Source organism: Salmo salar, chromosome 06 (assembly GCF_965601325.2).
Source record: "Salmo salar chromosome 06, fSalSal1, whole genome shotgun sequence".
NCBI lineage: Eukaryota > Metazoa > Chordata > Actinopteri > Salmoniformes > Salmonidae > Salmo > Salmo salar.
This window is the reverse complement of record NC_138296.1, coordinates 98,846,698-98,873,225: the sequence shown is the minus strand read 5'-3', so window position 1 is coordinate 98,873,225 and position 26,528 is coordinate 98,846,698. Positions and strand designations below refer to the sequence as shown.

Below are 26,528 nucleotides of genomic sequence, written 5' to 3'. Positions count from 1 at the left end.
CATGGTAAAGGACTCTCTCTGCTGACCACACACTAAGGAGCATGGTAAAGGACTCTCTCTGCTGACCACACACTAAGGAGCATGGTAAAGGACCCTCTCTGCTGACCACACACTAAGGAGCATGGTAAAGGACTCTCTCTGCTGACCACACACTAAGGAGCATGGTAAAGGACTCTCTCTGCTGACCACACACTAAGGAGCATGGTAAAGGACTCTCTCTGCTGACCACACACTAAGGAGCATGGTAAAGGACTCTCTCTGCTGACCACACACTAAGGAGCATGGTAAAGGACTCTCTCTGCTGACCACACACTAAGGAGCATGGTAAAGGACTCTCTCTGCTGACCACACACTAAGGAGCATGGTAAAGGACTCTCTCTGCTGACCACACACTAAGGAGCATGGTAAAGGACTCTCTCTGCTGACCACACACTAAGGAGCATGGTAAAGGACTCTCTCTGCTGACCACACACTAAGGAGCATGGTAAAGGACTCTCTCTGCTGACCACACACTAAGGAGCATGGTAAAGGACCCTCTCTGCTGACCACACACTAAGGAGCATGGTAAAGGACTCTCTCTGCTGACCACACACTAAGGAGCATGGTAAAGGACTCTCTCTGCTGGTAAAGAATAGAAGACAAGGGATATAACTTAAACAAGCGTATTTTTAATGGAGCTGCAAAACTGTTTGAATTTCCTTGAGAACGTTCTCTTACATACAGGGGCAGCAGGTAGCCTAGCGGTTAAGAGCGTTGGGCCAGTAACCGAAATGGTCGCTGGTTCAAATCTCCGAATTGACTAGGTGAAGAAAAAAAATAAAAATCAGTCAATGTGCCATTGAGCAAGGCACTTAACCCTCATTGCTCCTGTAAGTCACTCTGGGTACGAGCGTCTGCTAAATGAAAACACAACGTCACAGAAACACAACGTCACAGATGCTCCCAACCCAAACATGCAGACATTTTTTTATTTTTACCCCCCCCCAAAAAAAGGACAATAAATGAAAATGTAAAACAATCGTTAAGCAGACATCCTAACAAGATCTGGTTGGTGGGGAAATTCAAACCTTTCTGCTTCGCCTCGTCGTGGGAGGAGCCAGAATACCAAACGTTTAATTTAATTGGGTGGGTGAGGTTCCAGCCGTCTTCCATATAAGGCACAAGACTAAATAAACCCCATCGCCTTGTTTACAAATGTCAAAATGACCAAATACGGCACCTTGACAATATAACCCACTAGTGTACAAAATGTTAATCCTACATTTTTTTTAAATCTTTTTTATTTTATTCCCCCCCCACCAATGGTGAGGGGACCAGGCGGCCTCAGCCAATGGAAAGATTAAAAAGTTGACTGACTTTCACTCTCATTTTGCAAATAAACAGGAAACATGATTTATCTTTTTATCAGAAACAAACTGATCTTTAGAAAGCTAAGAACATAGAGAATGTGTGGGGGGGGGACCAGACAAGTGAAGGGGGGGGGGGGGAAGAGAGAGAGAGAGAGAGAGAGAGAGAGAGAGAGAGAGAGAGAGAGAGAGAGAGAGGGGAGGAGGAGAGAGAGAGAGAGAGAGAGAGAGAGAGAGAGCAGGGGAGGAGAGAGAGAGAGAGAGAGAGAGAGAGAGAGAGAGAGAGAGAGAGAGAGAGAGAGAGAGAGCAGGGGAGGAGAGAGAGAGAGAGAGAGAGAGAGAGAGAGAGAGAGAGAGAGAGAGAGAGAGGCAGGTGTTATGACAACAGAGAGGGGATGAGTGTTAGAGAGTTTGCTATTAGAGATATAGAGGTCAGTGTGTGAGAGGGAGGGACAAGAGGGCCGTTCTAACTGCAGCACTTGCTCTTCCATCCTGTGACTCCACTCCCACCGCTGATGTCCACATTCTCACTGTTGGGCTCTTTGACGGGCGTCTGCAACACCACACACACACACACACACACACGTTACACACACATTATACACACATTATACACACACACACGTTACACACACATTATACACACACCCACGTTACACACACATTATACATACAAAACATTACTTACACCACCATCATCACATATACATTACCAGTCAAAGGTTTGGACACACCTACTGATTCATTTGGACTATTTTCTTACATTGTTGAATAATAGTGAAGACATCAAAACTATGAAATAACACTTATGGAATCATGTAGTAACCAAACAAAAAGTGTTAAACAAATCCCCCCCAAAAATATTTGAGATTGTTGAAAGTAGCCACCCTTTGCCTTGACAACGTCGCACACTCTTGGCATTCTCTCAACCAGCTTCATGAGGAATGCTTTTCCAACAGTCTTGAAGGAGTTCCCACATGTGCTGAGCACTTGTTGGCTGCTTTTCCTTCACTCTGTGGTCCAACTCATCCCAAACCATCCAAATTGAGTCGATGTTGGGTGATTGTGAAGGGTAGGTCATCTGATCCATCACTCTTCTTCTTGGTCAAATAGCCCCTTACACATTCTGGAGGTGTGTTGGGTCATTGTCCTGTTGAAAAACAAATGACAGTCCCACTAAGCCCAAACCAGGTGTGATGGCGTATCGCTGCAGAATGCTGTGGTCGCCATGCTGGTTAACTGTGCCTTGAATTCTAAATATATCACTGACAGGGTCACCAGCAAAGCACCATCACACCTCCTCCTCCATGCTTCACGGTGGGAACCACACATGCGGAGATCATCCTTTTACCTATGCTGCGTCTCACAAACACGGCGGTTGGAACGAAAAATAACAAATTTGGACTCATCAGACCAAAGGACAGATTTCCACCGGTCTAATGTCCAATGCTCGTGTTTCTTGGCCCAAGCAAGTCGTCTCTTCTTATTGGTGTCCTTTAGTAGTGGTTTCAATGGAGCAATTTGACCATGAAGGCCTGATTCATGCAGTCTCTTTGAACTTGAACTTTGTGAAGCATTTATTTGGGCTGCAAATCCACAAATTAACTTTTAACAAGGAGCACCTATTCCAGGTGACTACCTCATGAAGCTGGTTGAGAGAATGCCAAGAGTGTGCAAAGCTGTCATCAAAGCAAAGGGTGGCTACTTTGAAGAATCTAAAATATATTTTGATTTGTTTTAATACTTTTTTTGGTTACTACATGATTCCATATGTGTTATTTCATCGTTTTGATGTCTTCACTATTATTCTACAATGTAGAAAATAGTAGAAATAAAGAAAAACCCGGGAATGAGTAGGTGTGTCCAAACTTTTGACTGGAAGGTGTACACACACACACACACACACACACACACACACACACACACACACACACACGTGCTGCAGATACACACACCACCAACCTTTCTGAGGATGTCTTCTGCTAGCGTGAGGAAAGCCTTCTCAATGCTGACGTTGGCCTTGGCACTCGTCTCAAAAAACCTAATACCATGTTCCCTGGCAATCTGAGAGAGAGAGAGAGAGAGAGGACGACAGGACTGTTTTATTTACTATAACTGGAAACAAACATGTGCTGCATGTTGCAGTAGACCTTCAGAATAATAGAATAATGCAAAACATATTTCTTAGCCGATCCAGCGAAGCAAACGATGCCAGCCCACTGAATGAATGACAAATGGACGGAATGGCCGATAAATGTGCAAGTTTGCTTCACAATCGCATTTAAAACGAGGCCTAACTGAATGATGAGGTTGTAGAACAATGTAGAGCAACAGGGTGATGAGGTTGATATAATGTAGAACAACAGGGTGATGAGGTTGATATAATGTAGAACAACAGGGTGATGAGGTTGATATAATGTAGAACAGCAGGGTGATGAGGTTGATATAATGTAGAACAGCAGGGTGATGAGGTTGATATAATGTAGAACAGCAGGGTGATGAGGTTGATATAATGTAGAACAGCAGGGTGATGAGGTTGATATAATGTAGAACAACAGGGTGATGAGGTTGATATAATGTAGAACAACAGGGTGATGAGGTTGATATAATGTAGAGCAACAGGGTGATGAGGTTGATATAATGTAGAGCAACAGGGTGATGAGGTTGATATAATGTAGAGCAACAGGGTGATGAGGTTGATATAATGTAGAGCAACAGGGTGATGAGGTTGATATAATGTAGAGCAACAGGGTGATGAGGTTGATATAATGTAGAGCAACAGGGTGATGAGGTTGATATAATGTAGAACAACAGGGTGATGAGGTTGATATAATGTAGAACAACAGGGTGATGAGGTTGATATAATGTAGAACAACAGGGTGATGAGGTTGATATAATGTAGAACAACAGGGTGATGAGGTTGATATAATGTAGAACAACAGGGTGATGAGGTTGATATAATATAGAACAACAGGGTGATGAGGTTGATATAATATAGAACAACAGGGTGATGAGGTTGATATAATGTAATAATCAAAACTACACACCCAGCCAATCAAAACTACACACCCAGCCAATCAAAACTACACACCCAGCCAATCAAAACTGCACCGAAACCAATTTCACACATAAAGAGTTAGCCTATAGTTAGTTAGCCTATAGACAAGATTAAAAATGGACAATAATCTGATGAGTGACAATATTGTCAGTTGTCAAATTGTACACGAAGAGATGGGTGCATCTGAATAATTGACAGATGCAGAGAAAGGAGCATCGCTTTATCGAATCCTCCTTCAAAGTCACATGCAGATAAACCATTGTGATTTCTATATAGAATCTGAAAGAGCATATTCTGCCTTTTCTATGACACTTACCTTCGTGAAAAAACTCATAATTCAATAGGTGCAGCTCTATTTCCAAATGTCACTTTTCCCAAGAATATCCCTGCATTCAGCACATTGCCACTCCCGCAGCAGCATTGCATTGGCTACTAAGCAAACATTTGTAACATAATAGACGTAAAATATGCTATTTCTATATGCAATTCATTCTTTACAGTTGTTCATGCAATGGTGCTTTTGTTTAGGATTTCAGCAAAACATTTCACCAAACTGGACGGTTATAATATAATATTTTTCATTTCTACTTTGTCAAACGAAAGTAGTTCCCTGAATTCCTATCGGATCTTGTAGTCATAGCAGATAATATTCTAATTTTTGGTGACTTTAACATTCACATGGAAAAGTCCACAGACCCACTCCAAAAGGCTTTTGGAGCAATCATCGACTCAGTGGGTTTTGTCCAACATGTCTCTGGACCTACTCACTGCCACAGTCATACTCTGGACCTAGTTTTGTCCCGTGGAATAAATGTTGTGGATCTTAATGTTTTTCCTCATTATGCTGGATTATCGGACCACGATTTTATTACGTTCGCAATCGCAACAAATAATCTGCTCAGACCCCAACCAAGGAGCATTAAAAGTCGTGCTATAAATTCTCTGACAACCCAAAGATTCCTAGATGCCCTTCCAGACTCCCTCTACTATCCCAAGGACGTCAGAGTACCAAAATCAGTTAACCACCTAACCGAGGAACTCAATTTAACCTTGCGTAACACCCTAGATGCCTTCGCAACCCTATAAACATTAGTCATAAGAAACTAGCTCCCTGGTATACAGAAAATACCCGAGCCCTGAAGCAAGCTTCCAGAAAATTGGAACAGAAATAGTGCTACGCCAAACTGGAAGTCCTCCGATTAGCTTGGAAAGACAGTACCGTGCAGAATCGAAGAGCCCTCACTGCTGCTCGATCATCCTATTTTTTCAAATGAATTGAGGAAAATAAGAACGATCCAAAATGTATTTTTGATACTGTCGCAAAGCTGACTAAAAAGCAGCAGCAGCATTCCCCAAGAGAGGATGGCTTTAACTTCAGCAGAGATAAATTCCTAAACTTCTTTGACGAAAAGATAATGATCACTAGAAAGCAAATTACGGACTCCTCTTTAAATCTGCGTATTTCTCCAAAGCTCCGTTGTCCTGAGTCTGCACAACACGGCCAGGACCTAGGATCAAGGGAGACACTAAAGTATTTTTAATACTATATCTCTTGACACACTGATGAAAATAATCATGGCCTCTAAACCTTCAAGCTGCATACTGGACCCTATTTCAACTAAACTACTGAAAGAGCTGCTTCCTGTGCTTGGCCCTCCTATGTTGAACATAATAAAACGGCTCTCTATCCACCGGATGTGTACCAAGCTCACTAAAAGTGGCAGTAATAAAGCCTCTCTTGAAAAAGCCAAACCTTGACCCAGAAAATATTTAAACTACTGGCCTATATCAAATCTTCCATTCCTAACAACATTTTTAGAAAAAGCTGTTGTGCAGCAACTCACTGCCTTCCTGAAGACAAACAATGTATACGAAACGCTTCAGTCTGGTTTTAGACCCCATCACAGCACTGAGACTGCACTTGTGAAGGTGGTAAATGACCTTTTAATGACGTCAGACCGAGGCTCTGCATCTGTCCTCGTGCTCCTAGATCTTAGTGCCGCTTTTGATACCATCGATCACCACATTCTTTTGGAGAGATTGGAAACCCAAATTGGTCTACATGGACAAGTTCTGGCCTGGTTTAGATCTTATCTGTCGGAAAGATATCAGTTTGTCTCTGTGAATGGTTTGTCCTCTGACAAATCAACTGTAAATTTTGGTGTTCCTCAGGGCTCAGTTTTAGGACCACTATTGTTTTCACTATATATTTTACCTCTTTGTGATGTCATTCGGAAACATAATGTTAACTTTCACTGCTATGCCGACGACACACAGCTGTACATAGTGTGAAGGTAGTAGGCCTTCCCTGTGGCTCAGTTGGTAGAGCATGGTGTTTGCAACGCCAGCATGGTGTGTGCAACGCCAGGGTTGTGGGTTCGATTCCCACGGGGGGCCAGGAAACAAAAAAAAAAATGCATGAAATGAAATGTATGGATTCACTACTGTAAGTCGCTCTGGATAAGAGCGTCTGCTAAATGACTAAAATGTAAATTTCGATGAAACATGGTGAAGCCCCAAAATTGCCCTCGCTAGAAGCCTGTGTTTCAGACATAAGGAAGTGGATGGCTGCAAATGTTCTACTTTTAAACTCGGACAAAACAGAGATGCTTGTTCTAGGTCCAAAGAAACAAAGAGATTTGCTGTTGGACCTGACTTTTAATCTTGATGGTTGTACAGTCGTCTCAAATAAAACTGTGAAGGACCTCGGCGTTACTCTGGACCCTGATCTCTCTTTTGACGGACATATCAAGACTGTTTCAAGGACAGCTTTTTTCCCCATCTACGTAACATTGCAAAAATCTGAAACTTTCTGTCCAAAAATAATGCAGAAAAATGCATACATGCTTTTGTCACTTCTAGGTTAGACTACTGCAATGCTCTACTTTCCGGCTACCCGGATAAAGCGCTAAAACGTCAGTTAGTGCTAAATACGGCTGCTAGAATCTTGACTAGAACCAAAAAATGTGATCATATTACTCCAGTGCTAGCCTCCCTACACTGGCTTCCCGTTTAGGCAAGGGCTGATTTCAAGGTTTTACTGCTAACCTACAAAGCATTACATGGGCTTGCTCCTACCTATCTTTCCAGTTTGGACGGACATACCTACATGTACGCTACGTTCACAAGACGCAGGCCTCCTTACTGTCCCTAGAATTTCTAAGCAAACAGCTGGAGGCAGGGCTTTCTCCTATAGAGCTCCATTTTTATGGAATAGTCTGCCTACCCATGTGAGAGATGCAGACTCAGTCTCAACCTTTAAGTCTTCACTGAAGACTTATCTCTTCAGTAGGTCCTATGATTAAGTGTAGTCTGGCCCAGGACTGTGAATGTGAACGGAAAGGCTCTGGAGCAACGAACCGCCCTTGCTGTCTCTGCCTGGCCGGTTCCCCTCTCTCCACTGGGATTCTTTGCCTCTAACCCTTTTACAGGGGCTGAGTCACTGGCTTACTGGTGATCTTCCATGCCGTCCCTAGAAGGGGTGAGTCACTTGAGTGGGTTGAGTCACTGACGTGGTCTTCCTGTCTGGGTTGCCCCCCTGGGTTTGTGCCGTGGCGGAGATCTTTATGGGCTATACTCGGCTTTGTCTCAGGATAGTAAGTTGGTGGTTGAAGATATCCCTCTAGTGGTGTGGGGGGCTGTGTTTTTGCAAAGTGGATGGGGTTATATCCTGTCTGTTTGGCCCTGTCCGGGGGTATCATCGGATGGGGCCACAGTGTCTCCTGACCCCTGTCTCAGCCTCCAGTATTTATGCTGCAGTAGTTTATGTGTCGGGGGGCTAGGGTCAGTCTGTTATATCTGGAGTATTTCTCCTGTCTTATCTGGTGTCCTGTGTGAATTTAAGACGGCTCTCTCTAATTCTCTCTCTCCCTCTCTCTCGGAGGACCTGAGCCCTAGGACCATGCCTCAGGACTACCTGGCCTGATGACTCCTTGCTGTCCCCAGTCCACCTGGTCGTGCTGCTGCTCCAGTTTCAACTGTTCTGCCTGCGGCTAGGAAACCCTGACCTGTTCACCGGACGTGCTAACTTGTCCCAGACCTGCTGTTTTCAACTCTCTGGAGACAGCACGAGTGGTAGAGATACTCTGAATGATCGGCTATGAAAAGCCAAGTGATATTTACTCCTGAGGTGCTGACCTGTTGCACCCTCGACAACCATTGTGATTATTATTTGACCCTGCTGGTCATTTATGAACATCTTGGCCATGTGCTGTTATAATCTCCACCCGGCACAGCCAGAAGAGGACTGGCCACCCCTCATAGCCTGGTTCCTCTCTACCCAGTACAGCCAGAAGAGGACTGGCCACCCCTCATAGCCTGGTTCCTCTCTAGGTTTCTTCCTAGGTTGTGGCCTTTCTAGGGAGTTTTTCCTAGCCACCGTGCTTCTACACCTGCATTGCTTGCTGTTTAGGGGTTTTAGGCTGGGTTTCTGTACAGCACTTTGTGACATCAGCTGATGTAAGAAGGGCTATATAAATACATTTGTTTAGATAGAATTATACAAAACATATAATTGACTATCTAAACAAATGACTATTGTGGTTATTTTGTTTAAATATACTGCTCAAAAAAATAAAGGGAACACTTAAACAACACATCCTAGATCTGAATGAAAGAAATAATCTTATTAAATACTTTTTTCTTTACATAGTTGAATGTGCTGACAACAAAATCACACAAAAATAATCAATGGAAATTCAATTTACCAACCCATAGAGGTCTGGATTTGGAGTCACACTCAAAATTAAAGTGGAAAACCACACTACAGGCTGATCCAACTTTGATGTAATGTCCTTAAAACAAGTCAAAATGAGGCTCAGTAGTGTGTGTGGCCTCCACGTGCCTGTATGACCTCCCTACAACGCCTGAGCATGCTCCTGATGAGGTGGCGGATGGTCTCCTGAGGGATCTCCTCCCAGACCTGGACTAAAGCATCCGCCAACTCCTGGACAGTCTGTGGTGCAACGTGGCGTTGGTGGATGGAGCGAGACATGATGTCCCAGATGTGCTCAATTGGATTCAGGTCTGGGGAACGGGCGGGCCAGTCCATAGCATCAATGCCTTCCTCTTGCAGGAACTGCTGACACACTCCAGCCACATGAGGTCTAGCATTGTCTTGCATTAGGAGGAACCCAGGGCCAACCGCACCAGCATATGGTCTCACAAGGGGTCTGAGGATCTCATCTCGGTACCAATTGGCAGTCAGGCTACCTCTGGCGGGCACATGGAGGGCTGTGCGGCCCCCCAAAGAAATGCCACCCCACACCATGACTGACCCACTGCCAAACCGGTCATGCTGGAGGATGTTGCAGGCAGAACGTTCTCCACGGCGTCTCCAGACTCTGTCACGTCTGTCACGTACTCAGTGTGAACCTGCTTTCATCTGTGAAGAGCACAGGGCGCCAGTGCCGAATTTGCCAATCTTGGTGTTCTCTGGCAAATGCCAAACATCCTGCACGGTGTTGGGCTGTAAGCACAACCCCCACCTGTGGACATCGGGCCCTCATACCACCTTCATGGAGTCTGTTTCTGACCGTTTGAGCAGACACATGCACATTTGTAGCCTGCTGGAGGTCATTTTGCAGGGCTCTGGCAGTGCTTCTCCTGCTCCTCCTTGCACAAAGGCGGAGGTAGCGGTCCTGCTGCTGGGTTGTTGCCCTCCTACGGCCTCCTCCACGTCTCCTGATGTACTGGCCTGTCTCCTGGTAGCGCCTCCATGCTCTGGACACTACGCTGACAGACACAGCAAACCTTCTTGCCACAGCTCGCATTGATGTGCCATCCTGGATGAGCTGCACTACCTGAGCCACTTGTGTGGGTTGTAGACTCCGTCTCATGCTACCACTAGAGTGAAAGCACCGCCAGCATTCAAAAGTGACCAAAACATCAGCCAGGAAGCATAAGAACTGAGAAGTGGTCTGTGGTCTCCACCTGCAGAACCACTCCTTTATTGAGGGTGTCTTGCTAATTGCCTATAATTTCCACCTGTTGTCTATTCCATTTGCACAACAGCATGTGAAATTTATTGTCAATCAGTGTTGCTTCCTAAGTGGACAGTTTGATTTCACAGAAGTGTGATTGACTTGGAGTTACATTGTGTTGTTTAAGTGTTCCCTTTATTTTTTTGAGCAGTGTATATATATTTCCATGAATATTTCTTCATGCAATGAATCCTAGATAATAGTTACAGCACCATTTATCATATACATATATAAAGCGTTGGAGCTTACGTTTGCTGCACATTGCAGGTTGACATGCATCAGACGCTGAAGGCCAGGCAGGCTGGCAGGCTGAAGGCCAGGCGTGTCTACTGGGAATACAACATGGAGGCTGTGGAAACGATCGTTTGTCTCACCTGCTCTCCCTTGGCTTTCGGTACCACCCTCTTGTCCTCCATGTCACACTTGTTGCCTAGCAGCATTCGCTCCACGTCCTCGTTGGCGTGCTGAAACACATATTACAGACAAACTTACCCCAACACATCACATCGCACACTGACCACAACGCGTCAGTCTGTACTAAAACTGTAAATTACTATTGTAGCTGGAAACAGCAGATTTTACATGGAATATCTACAGAGGCCCATTATCAGCAACCATCACTCCTGTGTTCCAATGGCACGTTGTGTTAGCTAATCCAAGTTTATCATTTTAAAAGGCTAATTGATCATTAGAAAACCCTTTTGCAAGTATGTTAGCACAGCTGAAAACTGTTGTTCTGATTAAAGAAGCAATAAAACTGGCCGCCTTTAGACTAGTTGAGTATCTGGAGCATCAGCATTTGTCGGTTTGATTAGAGGCTCAAAATGGCCAGAAACAAAAGAACTTTCACCTGAAACTCATCAGTCTATTCTTGTTCTGAGAAATGAAAGCTATTCCATGCGAGAAGTTGCCAAGAAACTGAAGATCTCGTACAACGCTGTGTACTACTCCCTTCACAGAACAGCGCAAACTGGCTCTAACCAGAATAGAAAGAGGAATGGGAGGCCACGGTGCACAACTGAGCAAGAGGACAAGTACATTAGAGCGGGTAGTTTGAGAAACAGACGCCTCACAAGTCCTCTACTGACAGCTTCATTAAATAGAACCCGCAAAGCACCAGTCTCAACGTCAACAGTGAAGAGGCGACTCCGGGATGCTGCCCTTCTAGGCAGAGTTCCTCTGTCCAGTGTCTGTGTTCTCCTGCCCATCTTAAATCTTTTCTTTTTATTGGCCAGTCTGAGATATGGCTTTTTCTTTGCAACTCTGCCTAGAAGACCAGCATCCCAGAGTCACCTCTTGACTGTTGACGTTAAGACTGGTGTTTTGTGGGTACTATTTAATGACATGCAACCATGTTGATAACAGTGCTATTTTCACTTAGCTTCTTAATATAAATGACACTATTAGTTTGTGTTTCTTACATCAGCAAACAGCTAGTTTGTCTTTTCTTAGCAAGTCGCCCTAAATATGGTGAGATGCTAATTGTTAGCCGCTAATGCTAATAAATGCACTGAATAAGAGCAAACGTAGCTAGCTAATTCAGCCTGATAATACCAGTGATGGTGTAGACCTAAATAAGCATGTTGTTTGTGCAACAGTATCTACTAAATCAAAGGGGAATATGCAATGCAAGAATATGTTAGCTACATGAAGTAGCTAAGAGAAAACATGCAATGTAGTCAACGTTTACAGAGTCCCCTAGGAAAGACTTAAACACTTTGTGACATGGTAGGAACTAATTACTCCTCGCTGGCATTTTAATCCGTTATCATCTCAAACACTGTATTCAAAGTGCCCACTAATATATTCGTACTATAGAATAGTCATTCTATTTCCATGATTCCAACAGTTTGGTTTTAATTCGGAAGTGAAAACGCAATTGCAACATTTGGTTAAAAAGAAATCCTAGATTATTTGCCCATATCGTGGCAGTGTGGAAATTCTCTTCATTGAGCAGTGGTGTAAAGTACTTAAGTAGTACCTGAAAGTATTTTTACTATCTGTACTTTACTATTTTTATTTTTGACAACTTACTTTTACTTTACTACATTCCTAAAGAAAATACTGTACTTTTTACTCCATACATTTCCCCTGACACCTAAAAGTACTCGTTACATTTTCAATGCTTAGCAGGACAGGAAAATGGTCCAATTCACACACTTATCAAGACAACATCCCTGTTCATCTCAAGACAACATCCCTGTTCACACACACACACACACACACACACACACACACACACACACACACACACACACACACACACACACACACACACACACACACACACACACACACACACACACACACACACACACACACACACACACACACACACACACACACACACACACATATATATACACACACTTTAAGTCAGAGGTTTACGTCCACTTAGGTTGGAGAAACTAAAACTTGTATTTCAAACATTCCACACATTTCTTGTTAACAAACTTTACTTTTGGTAAGTCGGTCAGGACATCTACTTGGTCCATGACAAGACATTTTTCCAACAATTGTTTACAGACAGATTATTTCATTTATAATTCACTGTATCAGAATTCCAGTGGGTCAGAAGTTAACATACACTAAATTGACTCCGCCTTTAAACAGCTTGGAAAATTCCAGAAAATGATGTCATGGCTTTAGAAGCTTCTGATAGGCTAATTGACATCATTTGAGTCAATTGGAGGTGTACCTGTGGATGTATTTCAAGGCCTACCTTCAAACTCAGTGCCTCTTTGCTTGACATCATGTGAAAATCAAAAGAAATCAGCCAAGACCTCAGAAAAATAATTGTAGACCTCCACAAGACTGGTTCATCCTTGGGAGCAATTTCCAAACGCCTGAAGGTACCATGTTCATCTGTACAAACAATAGTACGCAAGTATAAACACCATGGGACTACGCAGCCGTCATACCGCTCAAGAAGGAGAGGCGTTCTGTCTCCTAGAGATGAACATACTTTGGTGCGAAAAGTGCAAATCAATCCCAGAACAACAGCAAAGGACCTTGTGAAGATGCTGGAGGAAACGGGTACAAAAGTATCTACATCCACAGTAAAATGAGTCCTATGTCAACATAACCTGAAAGGCCGCTCAGCAAGGAAGAAGCCACTGCTCCAAAACTGCCACAAAGACAGACTACGGTTTGCAACTGCACATCGGGACAAAGATTGTACTTTTTGGAGAAATGTCCTCTGGTCTGATTAAATAAAAATAGAACTGTTTGGTCATAATGACCATCGTTATGATTGGAGGAAAAAGGGGGAGGCTTGGAAGCTGAAGAACACCATCCCAACCGTGAAGCACGGGGGTGGCAGCATCATGTTGTGGGGGTGCTTTGCTGCAGGAGGGACTGGTGCACTTCACAAAATAGATGGCATCGTGAGGGAGGAACATTATGTGGATATATTGAAGCAACATCTCAAGACATCAGTCAGGAAGTTAAAGCGTGGTCGCAAATGGGTCTTCCAAATGGACAATGACCCCAAGCATACTTCCAAAGTTGTGGCAAAATGGCTTAAGGACAACAAAGTCAAGGTATTGGAGTGGCCATCATAAAGCCCTGACCTCAATCCTATAGAAGATTTGTGGGCAGAACTGGAAAAGTGTGTGCGAGCAAGGAGGCCTACAAACCTGACTCAGTTACACCAGCTCTGTCAGGAGGAATGGGCCAAAATTCACCCAACTTATTGTGGGAAGCTTGTGGAAGGCTACCCGAAACGTTTGTCCCAAGTTAAACAATTTAAAGGCAATGCTACCAAACACTAATTGAGTGTATGTAAACTTCTGACCCACTGGGAATGTGATGAAAGAAATAAAAGCTGAAATAAATCATTCTCTCTACTATTATTCTGACATTTCACATTCTTAAAATAAAGTGGTGATCCTAACTGACCTAAAACAGGGAATTTTTACTAGGATTAAATGTCAGGAATTGTGAAAAACTGAATTTAAATGTATTTGGCTGAGGTGTATGTAAACTTCCGACTTCAAATGTATATCTATCGATCTATATGTGTGTGTATAATGTGTGTGTGTGTATAATGTGTGTGTATAATGTATGTGTGTGTGTGTGTGTGTATAATGTGTGTGTGTATAATGTGTGTGTATAATGTGTGTGTGTGTGTGTGTGTGTGTGTGTGTGTGTGTATAATGTGTGTGTGTGTGTGTATAATGTGTGTGTGTGTGTGTGTGTATAATGTGTGTGTGTGTGTGTATAATGTGTGTGTGTGTGTGTATAATGTGTGTGTGTGTGTGTGTGTGTAATGTGTGTGTGTGTAATGTGTGTGTGTGTGTGTGTAATGTGTGTGTGTAATGTGTGTGTGTGTAATGTGTGTGTGTGTGTGTGTAATGTGTGTGTAATGTGTGTGTGTAATGTGTGTGTGTGTGTGTGTGTAATGTGTGTAATGTGTGTGTGTGTGTGTGTGTGTAATGTGTGTAATGTGTGTAAGTGTGTGTAAGTGTGTGTGTGTACCTCGTCGATGTTGCGGAGCCACTTGCTGATGTTCTCGAAGCTCTTGGCGTTGGTGATGTCATAGACCAGCATGATGCCCATGGCGCCTCGATAGTAGGAAGTGGTGATGGTATGAAACCTCTCCTGGCCAGCTGTGTCCCTGTTAAACACATTATATATAAACCTCCCCTGTCCAGCTGTGTCCCTGTTAAACACATTATATATAAACCTCTCCTGACCAGCTGTGTCCCTGTTAAACACATTATATATAAACCTCTCCTGACCAGCTGTGTCCCTGTTAAACACATTATATATAAACCTCCCCTGTCCAGCTGTGTCCCTGTTAAACACATTATATATAAACCTCTCCTGGCCAGCTGTGTCCCTGTTAAACACATTATATATAAACCTCTCCTGACCAGCTGTGTCCCTGTTAAACACATTATATATAAACCTCTCCTGACCAGCTGTGTCCCTGTTAAACACATTATATATAAACCTCTCCTGACCAGCTGTCCCCCTGTTAAACACATTATATATAAACCTCTCCTGACCAGCTGTCCCCCTGTTAAACACATTATATATAAACCTCTCCTGACCAGCTGTCCCCCTGTTAAACACATTATATATAAACCTCTCCTGACCAGCTGTCCCTGTTAAACACATTATATATAACCTCTCCTGTCCAGCTGTCCCCCTGTTAAACACATTATATATAAACCTCCCCTGACCAGCTGTCCCCCTGTTAAACACATTATATATAACCTCTCCTGGCCAGCTGTGTCCCTGTTAAACACATTATATATGAACCTCTCCTGACCAGCTGTGTCCCTGTTAAACACATTATATATAAACCTCTCCTGACCAGCTGTCCCTGTTAAACACATTATATATAAACCTCTCCTGTCCAGCTGTGTCCCTGTTAAACACATTATATATAAACCTCTCCTGGCCAGCTGTCCCCCTGTTAAACACATTATATATAAACCTCTCCTGGCCAGCTGTCCCCCTGTTAAACACATTATATATAAACCTCTCCTGTCCAGCTGTCCCCCTGTTAAACACATTATATATAAACCTCTCCTGACCAGCTGTCCCCCTGTTAAACACTGAATGACAAGCGTCACGTCTGGAGGAAACCTGGCACCATCCCTACGGTGAAGCATGGTGGTGGCAGAATCATGCTGTGGGGATGTTTTTCAGCAGCAGGGACTGGGAGACTAGTCAGGATCGAGACAAAGATGAACGGAGCGAAGTACAGAGAGATCCTTGATGAAAACCTGCTCCAGAGCACTCGGGACCTCAGACTGGGGGGGAATCTTCACCTTCCAACAGGACAACGACCCCAAGCACACAGCCACGACAACGCAGGAGCGGCTTCGGTAAGTCTCTGAATGTCCTTGAGTGGCCCAGCCAGAGCCCGGACTTGAACCCGATCTCTGGAGAGACCTGAAAATAGCTGTGCAGCGACGCTCCCCATCCAACCTGACAGAGGTTGAGAGGATCTGCAGAGAAGAATGGGAGAAACTCCCCAAATACAGGTGTGCCAAGCTTGCAGCGTCATATATAAAAAGACTCGAAGCTGTAATCGCTACCAAAGGTTAAAGTACTGAGTAAAAGGTCTGAATACTTATGTAAATGTGATATTAAAATTTTTGATTTTGCCCTCAGAACAACCTCAATTCATCAGGGCATGGACTTATCAAGGTGTTGAAAGCGTTTAAACAGGGATGCTGACCCATGTTGACCCCAATGCATCCCACAGTTGTGTCAAGTTGGTTGGATGTCCTTTGGGTGGTGGACCATTCTTGAGCACGAAAAACCCAGCAGCGTTGCAGTTCCAGGCGCACAATCCTGTGCGCCTGGCACCTACTACCATACCCCATTCAAAGGCACCTAAATCTCACCTTGCCCATTCACCCTCTGAATGACACAAATACACAATCCATGTCTCAAGGTTTAAAAAGCCTTCTTTAACCCGTCTCCTCCCCTTCATCGACACTGATTGAAGTGGATTTTAACAAGTGACATCAATAAGGGATCATATCTTTCACCTGGATTCACCTGGTCAGTCTGTGTCATGGAAAGAGCAGATGTCCTTAATTTTTTACTCAGTGTAGCAGGTGGCGATGGCGTTGACCCGCGCCGATCCCTGTTAAACCTCCTCCACTCACCATATCTGTAGTTTGATCTTCTTTCCTTGGAGTTCAACAGTTTTGATCTTGAAGTCTATTCCTGGAAAACACACAGAAACGAAACACAACGCACGTTATAGACCCAACTCATCTCAGAAAGAAAAATGGAAATAATAGATCTGTCACTCAACGCAAACAAGTCTGATAAGCATTATCCATTCTATGTGCAATTTTTCTATGCTTCCCCAGAAGTTTCATTTTGGTTTTTTTTTTTTTACTTTCAGTTTTGTACATCAGGTGAAAATGTTTTACAATTTTAGAAACCAGGAAATGTAGTCTTTAATACAGGCATCCTTTAAAAGCAGGAATTTCAACAGTAGGGCTGTCCAACTCAAAACACAAAACATTGGCAGATGGAAAGTAGTCTTTTGAGCAAGCGCAAAATGTTTAAGTGTATTTTTCATATATAGACCTATGTGTTTTAATTCAAATCAATTATATGCACCGAGATTGTTTGACAAAATAATTCAGACCCAAATGACTCAAGGGAGGGAGCCAGAGACCTGCTACCGACCAGCCTCCTACCTCCTGAAGAGTGCCAGTAATAAGCTACGACCAGCCTCCTACCTTCTGAAGTTGCCAGTAATAAGCTACGACCAGCCTCCTACCTCCTGAAGAGTGCCAGTAATAAGCTACGACCAGCCTCCTACCTCCTGAAGAGTGCCAGTAATAAGCTACGACCAGCCTCCTACCTCCTGAAGAGTGCCAGTAATAAGCTACGACCAGCCTCCTACCTCCTGAAGTTGCCAGTGATAAGCTACGACCAGCCTCCTACCTCCTGAAGTTGCCAGTAATAAGCTACGACCAGCCTCCTACCTCCTGAAGAGTGCCAGTAATAAGCTACGACCAGCCTCCTACCTCCTGAAGAGTGCCAGTAATAAGCTACGACCAGCCTCCTACCTCCTGAAGAGTGCCAGTAATAAGCTATGACCAGCCTCCTACCTCCTGAAGAGTGCCAGTAATAAGCTACGACCTGCCTCCTACCTCCTGAAGTTGCCAGTAATAAGCTATGACCAGCCTCCTACCTCCTGAAGAGTGCCAGTAATAAGCTACGACCAGCCTCCTACCTCCTGAAGAGTGCCAGTGATAAGCTATGACCAGCCTCCTACCTCCTGAAGAGTGCCAGTAATAAGCTATGACCAGCCTCCTACCTCCTGAAGTTGCCAGTGATAAGCTACCGACCAGCCTCCTACCTCCTGAAGAGTGCCAGTAATAAGCTACGACCAGCCTCCTACCTCCTGAAGTTGCCAGTGATAAGCTATGACCAGCCTCCTACCTCCTGAAGAGTGCCAGTAATAAGCTACGACCAGCCTCCTACCTCCTGAAGAGTGCCAGTAATAAGCTACGACCAGCCTCCTACCTCCTGAAGAGTGCCAGTAATAAGCTACAACCAGCCTCCTACCTCCTGAAGTTGCCAGTGATAAGCTACAACCAGCCTCCTACCTCCTGAAGTTGCCAGTGATAAGCTATGACCAGCCTCCTACATCCTGAAGAGTGCCAGTAATAAGCTACGACCAGCCTCCTACCTCCTGAAGTTGCCAGTGATAAGCTACCGACCAGCCTCCTACCTCCTGAAGTTGCCAGTGATAAGCTACAACCAGGGGTCTGCAAACTGATTCTGTCAGTCTAACCATTTCTACTGATCTGCATGCCAGTTAGGGTTTTCATATGGATGTTTTCGTCGAACAGTTTCATTTCATTTATAATAACGTCTTCGTATCTCAAAAATCATTGTTATGTGGTTAATAAAATATTCTAAATGAGAATTAAACAAATATATAAAACTTCTATTGCCAACTCTGTAAAAACAGCCTACAATAAAGCAAACGAATAAAAACATTGCAGCCTGCAAGTCGAAAATATCCTGATGAAAATAAAATATGCTATAAATCACATTTAGATCTGTTGTGGGGGCGGTATGCGAATTGGAGAGGGTATAAAGGTTTCCGGGATGATGGTGTTTGTGAGAGCCATTGCCAGCCTTTCAAAGCACTTTATGGTTATCAACCTGAGTGCTACAGGGAGGTAGTCATTTAGGCAGGTTACCTTCACATTCTTGGGCACAGGGACTATGTTGGTCTGCTTGAAACATGTAGGCATTACAGACTCGGTCAGGGAGAGGTTGAAAATATCTGTGTAGACACTTGACAGTTGGTCAGCACATGCTCTGAGTACATGCCCTAGTAATCCGTCTGGTCCCTCGGCCTTGTGAATGACCCGTTTAAAAAAGGTTTTGCTCACATCGGCTACAGAGAGTGTGATCACACAGTCATCCGGAAGCGCTGGTGCTCTCATGCATGGTTAAGTGTTGCTTGCCTCGAAGCAAGCATGAAAAGCATTTAGCCTTCCATGCTCCCGAGTGGTGCAGTGGTCTAAGGCACTGCATCCCAGTGCAAGAGGCGTCACTACAGTCCCTGGTTCGAATCCAGCCTGTATCACATCTGGCCGTCCCATAGGGCGGTGCACAATTGGCCCAGTGTCGTCCGAGTTTGGCTGGGGTAGGCTGTCATTGTAAATAAGAATTTGTTCAGTCTTCATCGACCTGGGCAAGGCTTTCGACTCTGTCAATCATCGCATTCTTATCGGCAGACTCAACAGCCTTGGTTTCTCAAATGACTGCCTCGCCTGGTTCACCAACTACTTCTCTGATAGAGTTCAGTGTGTCAAATCGGAGGGCCTGTTGTCCGGACCTCTGGCAGTCTCTATGGGGGTACCACAGGGTTCAATTCTCGGGCCGACTCTTTTCTCTGTATACATCAATGATGTCGCTCTCGCTGCTGGTGATTCTCTGATCCACCTCTACGCAGACGACACCATTCTGTATACTTCTGGCCCTTCTTTGGACACTGTGTTAACTAACCTCCAGACAAGCTTCAATGCCATACAACTCTCCTTCCGTGGCCTCCAACTGCTCTTAAATGCAAGTAAAACTAAGTGCATGCTCTTCAACCGATCGCTGCCTGCACCTGCCCGCCTTTCCAGCATCACTACTCTGGACGGTTCTGACTTAGAATATGTGGACAACTACAAATACCTGGGTGTCTGGTTAGACTGTAAACTCTCCTTCCAGACACACATTAAGCATCTCCAATCCAAAATTAAATCTAGAATCGGCTTCCTATTGCAGTATTTGTGTATTATTTCTTACACTGTTACCCCAGGACATCTTAAGTCTTATTACGTACAGCCGGGAGGAACTATTGGATATAAGAGCAACGTCAACCCACCAACACTACGACCAGGAATACGACTTTCCCGAAGCGGATCCTCAGGTGCATGTTCATTAATTGTTTATGGTTCATTGAACAAGGAAAACAGTGTTTAAACCCTTTACAATGAAGATCTGCAAAGTTATTTGGATTTTTACAAATTATCTTTTAAAGACAGGGTCCTGAAAAAGGGACGTTAGTTTTTTTGCTGAGTTTATCTCCGTTAATTCCCAAATATTCCCACGGAAATTTTCCACCTCTTAATATTCCCCAAAATGTGCAACCTTATATATATATATATATATATAATATAGATTTGTTTAACACTTTCTTGGTTACTACATGATTCCATATGTGTTATTTCATAGTTGATGTCTTCACTATTATTCTACAGTCGTGGCCAAAGGTTTTGAGAATGACTCAAATATTAATTTTCACAAAGTCTGCTGCCTCAGTTTGTATGATGGCAATTTGCATATACTCCAGAATGTTATGAAGAGTGATCAGATGAATTGCAATTAATTGCAAAGTCCCTCTTTGCCATGCAAATGAACTGAATCCCCAAAAAAACATTTCCGCTGCATTTAAGCCCCGCCACAAAAGGACCAGCTGACATGTCAGTGATTCTCTCGTTAACACAGGTGTGAGTGTTGACGAGGACAAGGCTGGAGATCACTCTGTCATGCTGATTGAGTTCGAATAACAGACTGGAAGTTTCAAAAGGAGGGTGGTGCTTGGAATCATTGTTCTTCCTCTGTCAACCATGGTTACCTGCAAGGAAACACGTGCCGTCATCATTGCTTTGCACAAAAAGGGCTTCACAGGCAAGGATATTGCTGCCAGTAAGATTGCACCTAAATCAACCATTTATCGGATCATCAAGAACTTCAAGGAGAGCGGTTCAATTGTTGTGAAGAAGGCTTCAGGGCGCCCAAGAAAGTTGGGCAAGCGCCAGGACCGTCTCCTAAAGTTGATTCAGCTGAGGGATCAGGGCACCACCAGTACAGAGCTTGCTCAGGAATGGCAGCAGGCAGGTGTGAGTGCATCTGCACGCACAGTGAGGTGAAGACTTTTGGAGGATGGCCTGGTGTCAAGAAGGGCAGCAAAGAAGCCACTTCTCTCCAGGAAAAGTATCAGGGACAGACTGATATTCTGCAAAAGGTACAGGGATTGGACTGCTGAGGACTGGGGTAAAGTCATTTTCTCTGATGAAGCCCCTTTCCGATTGTTTGGGGCATCCGGGAAAAAAGCTTGTCCGGAGAAGACAAGGTGAGTGCTACCATCAGTCCTGTGTCATGCCAACAGTAAAGCATCCTGAGACCATTCATGTGTGGGGTTGCTTCTCAGCCAAGGGAGTGGGCTCACTCACAATTTTGCCTAAGAACACAGCCATGAATAAAGAATGGTACCAACACATCCTCCGAGAGCAACTTCTCCCAACCATCCAGGAAGAGTTTGGTGACGAACAATGCCTTTTCCAGCATGATGGAGCACCTTGCCATAAGGCAAAAGTGATGACTAAGTGGCTCGGGGATCAAAACATCAATATTTTGGTGCCATGGCCAGGAAACTCCCCAGATCTTAATCCCATTGAGAACTTGTGGTCAATCCTCAAGAGGTGGGTGGACAAAAAAAAAAACACACATTCTGACAAACTCCAAGCATTGATTATGCAAGAATGGGCTGCCATCAGTCAGGATGTGGCCCAGAAGTTAATTGACAGCATGCCAGGGCGGATTGCAGAGGTCTTGAAATAGAAGGGTCAACACTGCAAATATTGACTCTTTGCATCAACTTCATGTAATTGTCAATAAAAGCCTTTGACACTTTATGAAATGCTTATAATTATACTTCAGTATTCCATAGTAACATCTGACAAAAATATCTAAAGACACTGAAGCAGCAAACTTTATGGAAATTAATATTTCTGTCATTCTCAAATTTTGGCCACGACTGTACAATGTAGAAAATAGTAAAAATAAAGAAAAACCCTGGAATGAGTAGGTGTGTCCAAACTTTTGACTGGTCCTGTATATACATACACACAACCAAAAGTATGTGGACACCTGCTCAAACATCTCAATTCCAAGATCATGGGCATTAACACTGAGTTGGTCGCCCCTTCGGTGCTACAACAGCCTCCACTCTTCTGGGAAGGATTTCCACGAGATATTGGAACATTGCTGCGGGGACTTGCTTCCATTCAGCCACAAGAGCATTAGTGAGGTCGGGCACTGATGTTGGGAGATTAGGCCTGGCTCACAGTCGGCGTTCCAATTTATCCCAAATGTGTTCCATGGGGTTCTTCCACACCAATCACGACAAACCATTTCTGTATTGACCTTGCTTTGTGCACAGGGACATTGTCATGTTGAATAACGATAAGACCTTCCCCAAACAGTTGCCACAAAGTTGGAGGTACAGAATCGTCTAGAATGTCATTGTATGCTATATTTTATTTAGTTATTTTATTTAAAAAGGCAAGTCTGCGTGAAGATGTCCCTTCACTGAAACTAAGGGGCCTAGACCAAACCATGAAAAACAGCCTTGACCATTAATCCTCCTCCACCAAACTTTACAGTTGGCACTATGCAGTCGGGCAGGCAGAGTTCTCCTGGCACCACCAAACCCAGATTCGTCCTTCGGAGTGCTAAATGGTGAAGCGTGATTCATCACTTCAGAGAACACGTTTCCACTGCTCTAGAGTCCAATGGCGGCGAGCTTTACACCACTCCAGCCGATTGCATGGTGATCTTAGGCTTGTGTGCGGCTGTTCGGCCATGGAAACCCATTTAATTAAGCTCCCGACAAACAGTTCTTGTGCTGACGTTTCTTCCAAAGGCAATTTGGAAGTCGGTAGTGAGTGTTGCAACCGAGGACAGAAGATTTTTTACGATGTATATGCTTCAGCACTCGGCGGTCCCATTCTGTGCTCTTGTGTGGTTTACCACTTCACGGCTGAGCCGGTGCTGTTGCTCCTAGACGTTTCCACTTCACAATAAGAGCCCTTACAATTGACCGGGGGGGGCAGCTAAAGCAGGGCAGAAATTTTACGAACTGACTTGTTGGAAAGATGGCATCCTATTCAGGTGCCGCGTTATAAGTCACTGAGCTCTTCAGTAAGGCCATTCTACTGCCGTTTTCTATGGAGATTGCATGGCTGCGTGCTCAATTTTATACACTCATCAGCAACAGGGGTGTCCACATACTTTTGGCCGTGTAGTGTATATGTTTGAATTTTCAAACTAGTTTTCATTGGGAAGGCAGTCACTTTTGCATGTGAAAACACAGAATCCTACTCATTACTCCACGTGCTTAAATTACATCACTTTTGTTTTGAGCTGACATTGGTGTGGGCTTCTAACGGGCACCTGGCTCACTGTCCGATTGGCAACCCGGTTCCAAAACACGTCAACCCGGGCTCACAGGCCACATTAATCGAATCACCTCGGCTAAACCCCGCCCATCTCTGCAATTTCTCCTCTTAAAATCTGATTTTAAAACCTCACCATAATCTTAACCACACGGTTAACCTTATGCCAAACCCCAACCTTAAATTAATTCCAAAAATAAATGATGTTTGCATGACATTTTTTTTTTACAACATAGGCAATTTTGACTTTGTGGCTGTGGTAATTAGTGACAACCCTGATGCCGGCCTGGCATGCCAGCATTTCTAGATGCATAGTTACACCAGTTAGCTACTTGGTAGGAAAAACAAAGAGGTTTACAATAGTCAAAGGCAGCTCATTTCTTTAAAACGAGACTAGTTAGTTGGCAGTCGTTAGCATGGCTATACCAAGTATGTAGACAAACAAATGGCGTTAAGTGAAACTTTAGCAATAACTACTTCAGGGATAATACACCCGAACAAACGGGCTAGCTTGACTGGCATTGTGTAATTGTAACGTTTAAACTAACCATTTAGTACACTAAAGTTAGCTAGGTAGTTATTGGTGGCAATCACTTGAGTTTAGCAAACTTGCCTGTGCCTTTTTTGTTAGCAGTTAGGTAGCTAACAAGCTATGTAACGTTAGCTTGCTAGCATCTTCACACTTTACGTGGCTAAAGTTAGCTAACTTAGCTAGCATCTTCACACTTTACGTGGCTAAAGTTAGCTAACTTAGCTAGCATCTTCACACTTTACGTGGCTAAAGTTAGCTAACTTAGCTAGCATCTTCACACTTTACGTGGCTAAAGTTAGCTAACTTAGCTAGCATCTTCACACTTTACGTGGCTAAAGTTAGCTAACTTACCTAGCTAACTAGCATCTTCACACTTTACGTGGCTAAAGTTAGCTAACTTACCTAACTAGCTACCGGTGGTTGAAAACAGCTGTTCCCCGGGAGTGTTGACACCCCCATGTCCCGGTAACTCACCTATGGTGGAGATAAAGGTGGTGTTGAAGGCATCGTCTGAGAATCGGAACAACACGCAGGTCTTCCCCACACCAGAGTCTCCGATCAGGAGGAGTTTGAAGAGCAGGTCGTAGGTCTTCTTCGCCATTGAGAAAGCAAGATGTGTTCGCCAGACAGACGAGAAGAGATCTACCTCAGGTCTAGAGCCAGCCCGTATATCTGCTGTATTATCTCCGTGTAATGTTGATATGTAGATGTCCAAGTTAGTTTGTTAGTTAACTAAATATCGCAAGGGAGGGGTAGAGTGTCGCAACAGTATCCGACGAGTAGCTAATGTTATTTCCAAAACAGAACCGTTTCTCTGAATTTAAAAAATAAAAAAACAACATATATTCTCCCGTGTGATTCCCCTTTTTCCACTTTCTTTCTCTCACCCGGCCGAGACAAAATGGCTCCCCCGACTTACTCTTTCTTCAAACTACCACCGAGCTCATTAAATGATCGGCATACCCCGTCATTCCAAACATTTTGTGACTCTCGATCAAGAACAATTATAAAAAAAATGTGGAGGTCAAATTACCGATCTTATCACATTATTTGTTTTGTCAATGATTAGCCGAAACAGACTGTCGCCTTCGAATACAGCCACCTCGGCGACACCCTAGTTTACATACACGCCTACTTCCAACCGCTATGGTCCAAAATCCGCTCGGTGATTGGCTCTGGGAACTGCTTGTCAAATATACCGCTGAAACCGATTGGTCAGATTGTCAACTGTCAAGGGGCGTAAGGACGGAAAATGTTTTTTTTTGCATGGCCATTCCGGATCTTTCAAGGCTCAGACTCTCAGTTCATTTGACTGGTGGAACGTAAAACTGTTTGATCCAAAATGGCCGCCGATTTTTCGTCTTGGCTGGCAGGTGGCAGATATCTGTATGTAATGACGAGATGCCAATGTCTCTATCCTAACAATGGGAGATGTTGTCCAATGGTGGGAAGGTATGCGACAAGTTTAGGTCCAAAATAAGCCCATAGAAACGCCAGATTTTGTCCAGAGTGAAAACCTCTCGCTTTTCCTCTTCCTCTGGGCAGGGTGTGTTGGCTGTTTTGGTGGCTGGCCAGACATTGGGTTGAGGTTGGGCCAGAGGTTTGACATCCCATTTGCTAGTCAAGCTGAGTGGCATTGTGGTTTTCCATAACTCTAAATTCTGCTACTATAGTACAGTTTCGGTACTTTCCACAGGACACAGACTTTTAGTATTATTCAGTCCAATAATAACACATGAAACATAACAGGGATATTTGTAATTTCTATATTTTCTAAACAGACTGGAGTGGCAGCGGTTAGCGGTTTGCTAGCTGCCGTGATCCAGATGAAAGGGTTCAGAGTTTGCGGTAGGAATCCGGGAATATGGAGAGAAAAATAGTTCCGGTATGCTCTGGTTTGAAATGCGTAGTACGAACTGGCGAGATTACATGGGATTCCCTGTGGCTCAGTTGGTAGAGCATGGTGTTTGCAACGCCAGGGTTGTGGGTTCGATTCCCATAGGGGGCCAGTACCAAAAAAATGCATGAAATGAAATGTATGCATTCACTACTGTAAGTCCCCTCTGGATAAGAGCGTCTGCTAAATGACTAAAATGTCAAATGAGAGCTTTCCGAGCTAAAGGTTAGGTGACTGATAGCTGGTAGCAAGTTAGCTGGCTAGCTTCAGTTGAGGCATTCCAGTTCGGAGATAAATAGAGATACTTTAGAAAAAAAACTGATCCACGCCACATTTGGGTGAGGTGGGTTGCAGGAGAGTATTTAGAAGTTGAGTTTTAGGAAAAATATTGAAAAGAATGAGAAGAAAAATATATATACATGGGACACGACAGAGACAAGGACATCTGACTGCTACACCATCTTGGAATGAAAAGTTTT

At 43.9% G+C, this 26,528-nt stretch overlaps 1 protein-coding gene across 1 annotated transcript; it reads right to left on the bottom strand.

Moving 5' to 3' along the window:
- Positions 1-652: 652 nt before the first annotated feature.
- rab10 (RAB10, member RAS oncogene family) lies at positions 653-25,238 on the bottom strand. The gene is given in 6 exon segments (NM_001140321.1): positions 653-1,899; positions 3,309-3,410; positions 10,760-10,849; positions 14,865-15,003; positions 17,018-17,078; positions 24,627-25,238. Coding segments are annotated over 6 exon segments (606 nt in total). The 5' UTR covers positions 24,754-25,238; the 3' UTR covers positions 653-1,812.
- Between the last annotated feature and the right edge of the window lie 1,290 nt (positions 25,239-26,528).